Source organism: Oncorhynchus tshawytscha, linkage group LG06, assembly GCF_018296145.1.
Source record: "Oncorhynchus tshawytscha isolate Ot180627B linkage group LG06, Otsh_v2.0, whole genome shotgun sequence".
In the NCBI taxonomy this organism is placed as follows: Eukaryota; Metazoa; Chordata; class Actinopteri; order Salmoniformes; family Salmonidae; genus Oncorhynchus; species Oncorhynchus tshawytscha.
The window spans coordinates 51904749-51915146 of NC_056434.1; the positions used below are offsets into that span (position 1 = coordinate 51904749).

Consider the following 10398-nt stretch of genomic DNA (forward strand, 5'->3'; position numbering starts at 1 on the left):
GTTCCAGTTCCCGGCAATATCCAGCAACTTTGCAAAGCCATTGAAGAGGAGTGGGGCAACATTCCACAATCAACAGTCTGATCAACTCTATGCGAAGGAGCTGTGTCGCACTACATGAGGAAAATGTTGGTCACACCAGATACTGATTTTCTGATCCACGCCCCTACCTTTTTTTAAAGGTATCTGTGACCAGTCATGTGAAATCCATAGATTGGGGCCTAATGAATTCATTATAATTGACTGAATTTATTATAATAGACTGATTTCCTTATATGAACTGTAACTCAGTAAAACCTTAGAAATGGTTGTGTTTTGCGTTTATATTTTTGTTCAGCGTAGATAAAGGGCCTCTTTGCCAAAATCCCGAAGTATCCCTTTAATGTGTGTAAAGGTGCACCCATCCAGAACAAAAAAACACATTGAGGTATTTTCTGAATTGTTTTCTGAAAAAAATATTCTTCAAAAGTTCACATACATTTTAACAATCTTACAAAAATATAAATAAATCTTCATGACATTTCATGAGCACAATTGATGTCTCCTTACATGCATACTTAATAAGATTCCTATGGTTAAGTTATTTTAAGAAGAGTGATTTTAAATCTAGCTTCCCAAGGAACGTTTATGGCAAAATCAGATACTCTGTACAATAAAATAGTTCAATAAAATAAAGGACGAAGATTCTGAGTCGAGCACAACGATTGAATTTACACTATAGGCCTATTTACAATAATACACAACAGGATATCTACAGTAGTCATTTCATAGTTCATTGAATGGACAGCAAAATACTTTGAAAGGTTAATTGATTTTCAAAGGTTATCGGTTTCCTAAAGGCAGAGGCTCCAAACCCGTGTTTCCTTCAGCGAGCTCCCCATTGGATGTTGCATCAGCACCTGTCATCTCACATTGCTGGCCAATTGTTCATGGAGACATGTCATGTGTGTTTTTTATTCACTCTCTTGACTTTTTCAGTTACAAGTACATCTAGATTTGGAAAAGCCATGCCTGCATTTCCTTTCAAGCGGAGCAGAAACGCAATGGTCTTTGATCTTGTCCCCTGAAAGTAAAAAGAAGATCATGTTTTTTTTTCTTCTGTGGTGACATTCCATCACTTCTGTCTAAAATGTCCCTATAAAGCTTTTTAGGGAAAATGTATGAACAGTCATAAGTAAATAATACACACACTTACATCAGCATTTACTTTCAAGTGGAGTAGAAAGGCAGTGGTTTTTGATCTTGTCCCCTGGAAGTAAAAAGAAGATCATGTTTTTTTGTTTGTGGTGACATTCCATCACTTCTGTCTAAAATGTCCCTAAAAAGCTTTTTTATGGAAAATGTATACACAATCACAAGTAAATTATACACACACTTACATCATCAGCAACGTCTTGCACACATAACGTAAATAGCTGCTTGAATGTTTTACCTGAGACGCGTCTGCTGCGCGATTGCGTTTCAACCACACAGTGGCGCTCCGAGTTCAGAAATTCTATAAACTCTCCAAAAGCAACCCAGTTTTAGAAGTTGTTGTAGCCACTCAACACTGTACGCTACTGACCTGTAATACAGTTTTAGGCCTACTGAAGGTGTCAAACAAATTAATTCCAGCTATTTTAAGATTATATGCCAACAAACACCGTGCGTAATAGGGTGGGTAAAACTGCGTGTAGTTATTCAAACATGCACATAGGCCGGACACTGACCTGACATTACTGTTATGAAGCATTAGGCCAACTGAAGGTATTCAACAAATTAATTCAAGTTATTGAGAGATTGCATGCCAACTAACTGCTTGCGTAAAAGCGCCCGTAAATGTTCTCAGGCTGGCTACTCACCGATATCGTTTTTTTCTGCTCAGCTAGGGCGTTGCTTGTTTTTTCATACATCTGTCAGCTTGCCAGTGTAATGTTCAAATGGGCTAAAGTTAGTAAATCTGAGTGTCTCGAGAGAATCATCTTCAATGTACTCTGATTTGGCGAGGGACTGTTTGCTGTCGCTGGTCGATTTGAATTCGCCAAATGAAGTATTCTGTTGACCACAAGTCACGTGAGTATACACGGCGGTGTCCTCATCATTGCGTTCTCTGTGATAGAAGTAATTAAAATTGGAAACGATGACAGGGACAGGTAGGGCTATGGTCAGCACTCCGGCGATGGCACACATCGATCCCACTATTTTGCCGCCAATAGTAACCGGGCACATGTCTCCGTATCCAACCGTAGTCATGGACACCACCGCCCACCAAAATGCGGCGGGGATACTCGTGAATCCCGATTCAGGGTCGTCTGTCTCTGCAAAGTAAGCAGCGCTGGAGAACAGAATAACCCCTATGAGAAGAAAGAATATCAAAAGACCTAGTTCGCTGATGCTGGCGTTGAGTGTCTGGCCCAAGATTTGGAGACCCTTGGAGTGCCTGGAAAGTTTGAAAATCCTGAAGACTCGAACCAAACGGATTACTCTGAGTATGGCTAACGACATGGCCTGCTCGCTTCCCGCTCCCTGTAGCTCAGCGAGTTCAAGTCCAAGGGTGATGAAATAAGGAGCAATCGCTAATATGTCAATGACGTTCATTGCGTTTTTGAAGAAAGCCGGTTTGCTAGGGCACGATAAAAACCTCATGAGAAATTCAAAGGAAAACCACACGATGCAAAGTGACTCAACCATAAAAAACGGGTCTGTCAACGGATTTTTTTTTTTGTGGCGAGTAGTCCCATTCGTGATGAGGTGATTACTGAGTTCTATGTCTGTGCTGTGATCTTCCCTGAACCGTGGCAATGTTTCCAAACAGAAGATCAGTATGGATATCAAAATCACACTGACTGATACAACAGCGATCATCCGGGCAGGCCCCGAGCTGTCGGGGTACTCAAACAACAACCACATCTGGCGCTGAAACTCGTTGTCAGGCATCGGACGTTCCACCTCTCTGATCATACCTTCATCTTCTTTGAACATCTCTATAACCTCCTCTTCGATTTCATAAAATTTGATTTCTTCCATGAAAATGTCCATGGTAACGTTGACAGGTCTCCTAAGCCTTCCCCCGGACTGGTAATAATAAAGGATGGCATCAAAGCTGGGTCTATTCCTATCGAAAAAGTACTCATTTCTCAACGGATCGAAGAAGCGCATCCTTTTACGTGGGTCTCCCAATAGCGTAGAGGGAAAGCGCGAGAGGGTCTTCAGTTGAGTTTCGAAACGCAGCCCGGAGATGTTGATGACGACCCTCTCGCTACACTCCTGGTCGCCCCGCTCCACGTCGCAATCATCTTGGTACCGGGGAGGGACTACCACAGTCTCGTCCTGGTTCTCACGGGATACAACAGTCATCTTTTGCCCCTCTCAAGGGTGAGCGCTTCACTCACCTCCACGGCCCCCACTGTCACTTTCTCTCGGTAGTTTTTCTTTCTTTCTCTCCGTCTCTTTCTTTGGGTAATGTATCCAAGTAAATCCTCACTGAATCACTCCAGCCTCCCAAATGGTATGATTAATTACTCCACCATATGTTTTTTTCTGCCCAGTAAAAGTTTTCTTGTTGGTTTCCCCCATTTAAATCAATAAACTTTTTGTAGTTGCAGACGGTCCTGAAATACTCTCCAGTCTGTCTACTTGCTACCGTTGGCTGTCTACAGTATTGGCTATCATATTCACACCATTTTAAACAGCCAGAAGCCCTCCCCAAATTGACTGACGTGATGACACTCGCTGCACTGTCCACTGCTCACTTACTTCTCTCTCTGTGTCATGTTGTTGAATCTAACACAACTGGTAAACACATATTACACTTCTTAAAACTTTTCTCAACTCAAGACTTGCAGTGTTGACCAGTGCTCTAATATCTTATTTCAGAGAAACAAATCACTGACATAATTTTTTAAAGGACTGACCGAGTTTCCTTTAGTTAACCTACCAAAAAATCACAACTCAGTCAACTTCACCAGTTCGTTTTTAAAAATGTTGCATTTCAAATGTTTGTTTCTAATGTGGACTAACCGCAGGGGCTTTAATGCAGCTTCACTTTGGAACAATATTAACAATTTTCGCACATCATGTCTAAATCATCCAAAGGTATCAATAAATCATTGTGAAGCTCTACGAAGTCGGTTATAGATGTTGAGAAACAAATTGATGCTTGAAAAATGCTGATATCGGTCCCATGACTTGAATAGGATTTGTGTCACAAAGGCTAAAATGTTAGCATGTGGAAACAGTGCCAGGGAAACTACACCAAAGCATGGATTGCTGTCATACCTTGGCCATAGACTGCTTACAGGGTAAGGAAATCATGACATGTAATTTTGAAATTTGGGTAACTTTCCCCTTAAGAACGACTGCAACCCTCAAAATGAAAAAGTATTTTTTAATTTTCTTCATGGATTACATGTTCCTGATATTACAGGAAGCCCTCTGCCCACACTGTGAGTTAATGCTCTCTTATACAACCGGTTTCAGTTGCTTCACACAATGGTGTGCTTTGAAGACTGTGAGAAATAAACCGAAACAAGATCAACCATCCTTCCTAGGAATATACAGTTGATTAATCTGTGTGTCAAAACAGAAGCCACAAACCCATGATAGGCTGTGCATCTACAGATACTCCTCAAATTACCCGTTTTTGATACAGTAGCCTATGTAGCCTACCCAACCCATGCTATAACAGCTAATTGATGGCCAATGAAGTTCACTTTTACTTTTGTGGTGATCAAACGTTTTCTGAATGGGTGACCATCAGTTAACATAGTGGACACAGCTTAACTGCTCCCTCTATCTATACAGACCCAGGGTTGGATGTTAGCGTCAAATGTCAGCGTCAAAGACATGGTTCCCCCCACCGATAACCTGTTAGCAGCATACAGCGGTCACCAAACGGCTATCTAGGTCAGGCTAAGGTGGCAGGGCCTTCTGTCTTCATGTTGGGGCGGCAGGTAGCCTAGTGGTTAGGGTTGGACTAGTAACCGAAAGGTTGCAAGATCAAATCCCTGAGCAGACAAGGTACAAATCTGTCGTTCTGCCCCGAACAAGGCAGTTAACCCACTGTTCCTAGGCCCTCATTGAAAATAAGAATTTGTTCTTAACTGACTTGCCTAGTAAAATAACAAACAGTCAGAGTCACTTCAGGCTGATGAATGTGTCAGAATAAAAAAAGGTTCTAAGAATGCCAGGTTCATCATTACTGTCAAGAATCTGGATCTAGAATTTCTCTGTCATTTTTCACATCTTTTCTCCCCCCGTTGGTCATGTAAGCTATGACACGCAGATGCTCTTACGCAGCCTTAACTGAAAACAGCACTAACTGATGACCAGTCACCTCATTTGCCTCTGAGAGACTCACTTCTTTCCCAGAGTTAATATATTGCATATGTGAATCTGGGAATAAAAGTAACTCTGTAACTAATGTTATGGACATGGGTTATTATAGCTGACTGAAAAATAATATAATTTAGTTAGCCCCCCCCCCCCACACCCGCCCAATGGAGCTTGAGGCGTGTAAAATGCTGACAGGAAGCACATTCGACCCCCTCATTATGGGTGTCCTGACCTATGGGTGCAGGAGACCCTCCATGGCAACAGGATATCCTCAAGTCATTCACACCACTAACGGAAGGCAACATAGAGGTCATGCCAGGTCCCACAGCGCTCCCATGTACACAGTACACAAGCATGCAAACATTGAAGCACAACATGAACTCATCAACCAACGTTGACTTGTCAAAATAAATGCATGGATATTAGTGTATATAATCCAAGTCTTTCCTTATAGATATTCTTATAGGACGTTAGAGACTGATCGACAAGGACTGCATGTATACACTCATTGTCGATCACGCCACAGAAAAGCATGGCATTGGCAATGTATCCAGATCAATTCATTATTATCACATCATTATCATGGAATAATCTTGGTGTTAGGGGTTGACGTCGGAGATGAGGCATAATGCCATGTGATCCTCCATATTGGAAGTATTAATATCAATGTCATGATGATGAAACACTGCGCGAAGTTCCTTCTGGGTGGAAGTCGTGTTTACCGACTTTGAACACAGTTGCACGCATTTCACCATGCAGCCTCTCTTTATCTAAATATAGCAGAGATGAGCTTTCCTCCTTCCTTTCACCAAGCAGCACTGACGTGAGGTAATCACAGTGGGGACGGTGGGTGACAGTTTCCATGTGTGTCCGTCCGTCCATCTGCCAGCGTTAACCGCACGATTCAATAACTGTATATGAAGATGAAATACCATTTGTAGACCGTATGTGTGGTATGATATTGTATTTTCATTAGGTCAGTCTCAGCTTTGGCTGACGGCCTTTGGATCCCATCATTATTGTGCCAACTATGTTGCTGGATATGAAATAGTGGGCCTTTGACTTGACCTGATAAATGCATTGCAGCGGAAGTGGTACCAGGGCTTCAATGGAAGGGATGAGTATGTGGATGTGGAGCTTGAGTCAGAGTCAGAGTCTGGGAAACCTCTGTTTTGAGTAGGTTTCCATTTACACAGAAGTCTTACAGTAAGACCATCCACTTTTGTCTCTGTCACGCCCTGGCCTTAGTATCTTGTGTTTTCTTTATTATTTTGGTCAGGCCAGGGTGTGACATGGGTATTTATGTGGTGTGTTTTGTCTAGGGTTTTTTTTTAGGTTATGGGATTGTGGTTTAGTGAAGTAGTCTAGGTAAGTCTTTGGTTGCCTAGAGTGGTTCTCAATCAGAGGCAGGTGTTTATCGTTGTCTCTGATTGGGAACTATATTTAGGCAGCCATATTCTTTGATTGTTTTGTGTGTGATTGTTCCTGTCTCTGTTTGCAACAGATAGGGCTGTTTTGGTTTTTCACGGTTCTTGTGGTTTGTATATTGTTTGTATTTTCATCTTTATTAAAGATAACCACGCTGCTTTTTGGTCCTCTCTTTCGACAGAAGAAAACCGTAACAGTCTCAAGACTTCCTTAAGGTTTTGTCATTTAGACAGCCAGCAGGTGAGATACAAATGATATCTAAGAATGTGGGGAATATCTCAATATTGCGAGGATATTGTATACATTTTTTGAAGGAAAATAATGCCTGTTTTATTGGCAATTTTGTATGGTCAGGAACAACCTTTGATGGGAACTAAGGGTTTAGTTGAACTCATTATACATAGTTAAAGGGTAACTCTCAACCCCAATTTCAGCCTTTGCCCAACTCCTTAAAATACATTTTAGAAAGCATTCAGGTGAGCATTGTGGGTGGGGGAATTAGGTGGTGTAGGTGGTGTAAGTTCGAGTCTCCCATTGGCACAAAAAATATTATTTGAAAGTGCAGTCACATTTAATGCGGTATTGTGTTGGGAAGAAAAGTGCAATCATCACTTTGGAAATTGTGATCTTTTTTATATGGTCAAATTAACTCACAGATTGGTCTTGGGTACTGTATAAAAACTACAGCCAGGGCAACCCCTTTTTACAGGTATTACTTTACTCTTCAGAATTAGACGTGTGTGGGCATGGGAGGAATGTTGTACATAAAGGATTTCACCTGGATTCACCAGGTCAGTCTGTCATGCAAATCAAATAAAATGTATTTATATAGCCCTTCGTACATCAGCTGATATCTCAAAGTGCTGTACAGAAACCCAGCCTAAAACCCCAAACAGCAAGCAATGCAGGTGTAGAAGCACGGTGGCTAGGAAAAACTCCCTAGAAAGGCCAAAACCTAGAGAGGAACCAGGCTATATGGGGTGGCCAGTCCTCTTCTGGCTGTGCCGGGTGGAGATTATAACCGAACATGGCCAAGATGTTCAAATGTTCATAAATGACCAGCATGGTCCAATAATAATAAGACAGAACAGTTGAAACTGGAGCAGCAGCACGGCCAGGTGGACTGGGGACAGCAAGGAGTCATCATGTCAGGTAGTCCTAAGGCATGGTCCTAGGGCTCAGGTCCTCTGAGAGAGAGAAAGAGAGAATTAGAGAGAGCACACTTAAATTCACACAGGACACCGAATAGGACAGGAGAAGTACTCCAGATATAACAAACTGACCCTAGCCCCCCGACACATAAACTACTGCAGCATAAATACTGGAGGCTGAGACAGGAGGGGTCAGGAGACACTGTGGCCCCATCCGAGGACACCCCCGGACAGGGCCAAACAGGAAGGATATAACCCCACCCACTTTGCCAAAGCACAGCCCCCACACCACTAGAGGGATATCTTCAACCACCAACTTACCATCCTGAGACAAGGCTGAGTATAGCCCACAAAGATCTCCGCCACGGCACAACCCAAGGGGGGGCGCCAACCCAGACAGGAAGATCACATCAGTGACTCAACCCACTCAGGTGACGCACCCCTCCCAGGGACGGTATGAAAGAGCCCCAGTAAGCCAGTGACTCAGCCCCTGTAATAGGGTTAGAGGCAGAGAATCCCAGTGGAAAGAGGGGAACCGGCCAGGCAGAGACAGCAAGGGAAAAGAGGTGTTCTTAGATTTTTGTACACTCAGTGTATAATCCTCATAGCCTATTTGTTTTGTTTTTCTCCGTAAAAGCAAATAGATGTGTATGAAACATTAAGCAAAACATTGAATTTGGTCATAATATTCTGAAATGTGCCTTACACTGCCTTTTGAATTTTTTTGTAACATCAGTAGTCTAGTCAAGGAAGCATCACAAAACATATGTCACACTCCACTTACCAAGACCATTGCCAAATAAGTAATGATGGGTTGTTCGCAAACTAACAGCTCTTTTTTTTGGCAGCTCTTTTTGGTGAACGTCGGGAACCGAATCGCATCTGTGAAAGTACCGTTCACTGGACTCCCTGAAGATTGTAAATCCTCACTGTACGAACAATAGATAGTGATGAGAGATGCTCTTTCTGGTCCACACACATTTTTGCAGTGAGTGCATGTTTTTCCTCATTGTTTTGCAGGTCATGTAATAATTTGGTAATGTAAAAAATGTCTTTGAACTCACATGTCACAATCTGACATAATGGCAGGCGACTGCAGGCTTTACATGAGAGATATTCCATTTTTTCATGGTTGTAGGTATTTTTAAGCGCTACTGAACGAAGAGCCGTTTGGGAGCCAAATGAATGGCCCTTTTAGCAGAACAGAGCCAAATGAATGGCCCTTTTAGCAGAACAGAGCCAAATGAGCCGGCTCACTAAAAAGTCTAAAAAGAATGGTCATCACTACAAATAAGGTGCTTGCTTTTATAGTAAGCCTTCAGGTGGTACCATCCAGCACGTGCAGAAGGGAAAGTATTTCATACCGAACCCCTCCTCACGATTTCAATGGTATAGTTGAACCACTAGAGGCAAAAAGAGCTAGATTCACTTTTGCAACAAGCAGTCAAAATGAAGACCAGAATTGACGTGTTTCACTATAACTAAGGCCAAAATATCTGGTTTTATTCATGAAAGTTACTCTAAGTAATGTAAGAATAAAATGTCATGATATGAGAGTATATTAAATTACTTACAAAAGGCTACTGTATATCTTGACAGACATTTACTGCTTCCTCCTTCCTCCCCCTAGTGTATTATAAATATGTCCAACATAGAAAGCAGGAGAGCAAACTCATCTCATTAGAAGTGTGAAAGTGTTGGGTCTAAACAAACTTAAGATCTGTTAATGCTATCCCGATTAGCCCCTGTGTATGTACACTAAATGACCAGAAATATGTGGACATCTGCTTGTCGAACATCTCATTACAAAATCCAGAGGTGTAAAGTACATAAGTAAAAATACTTTAAAGTACTACTTAAGTAGTTTTTTGGGGGTATCTGTACTTTACTTTATTTATACTTTTGACAACTTTTACTTCAGTGCTTTCGTAAAGAAAATAAGGTACCTTTTACTCCTGTCACACCCTGACCATAGTTTGCTTTGTATGTTTCTATGTTTTGTTTGGTCAGGGTGTGATCTGAGTGGGCATTCTATGTTGGATGTCTAGTTTGTCTGTTTCTGTTTGGGCCTGATTTGGTTCTCAATCAGAGGCAGGTGTTAGTCATTGTCTCTGATTGGGAACCATATTTAGGTAGCCTGTTTTGTGTTGGGTTTTGTGGGTGGTTGTTTCCTGTCTTTGTGTTTGTTGCACCAGATAGGGCTGTTTTGGTTTTGCCACATTTATTGTTTTGTGTTATGTTCATGTTGAGTTTTACTATATTAAAAATATGAACGAAAACCACGCTGCATTTTGGTCCGCCTCTCCTTCCCAGGAGGAAAGCTGTTACAACTCCATACATTTTCCCTGACACCCAAAAGTACTCGTTACATTTTGAATGCTTAGCAGGACAGGAAAATGGTCCAATTCACACAATGGTCCAAGACACAAATCCCTACTCCCTCTGATCTGGCAGACACACTAAACACAAATGCTTAATTTGTAAATGATGTCTCAGTGTTGGAGTGTGC

At 41.9% G+C, this 10398-nt stretch overlaps 1 protein-coding gene across 5 annotated transcripts; it reads right to left on the bottom strand.

Moving 5' to 3' along the window:
- Positions 1-356: 356 nt before the first annotated feature.
- Positions 357-3625, bottom strand: LOC112252697 (shaker-related potassium channel tsha2-like). 5 transcript variants are annotated; one of them, XM_024424169.2, is made up of 4 exons: positions 1839-3625; positions 1430-1492; positions 1193-1246; positions 357-1060 (listed from the first exon to the last, which is right to left on the bottom strand). In XM_024424169.2, exon 1 carries the CDS (start codon positions 3331-3333, stop codon positions 1882-1884), a length of 1452 nt encoding a protein of 483 aa, XP_024279937.1. In that variant the 5' UTR covers positions 3334-3625; the 3' UTR covers positions 357-1060; positions 1193-1246; positions 1430-1492; positions 1839-1881. The 5 variants fall into 5 exon arrangements, with proteins under 5 accessions (XP_024279937.1, XP_024279936.1, XP_024279935.1 ...); XM_024424168.2 differs by lacking the exon at positions 1430-1492; XM_024424167.2 differs by having other exon boundaries at positions 1193-1492.
- Between the last annotated feature and the right edge of the window lie 6773 nt (positions 3626-10398).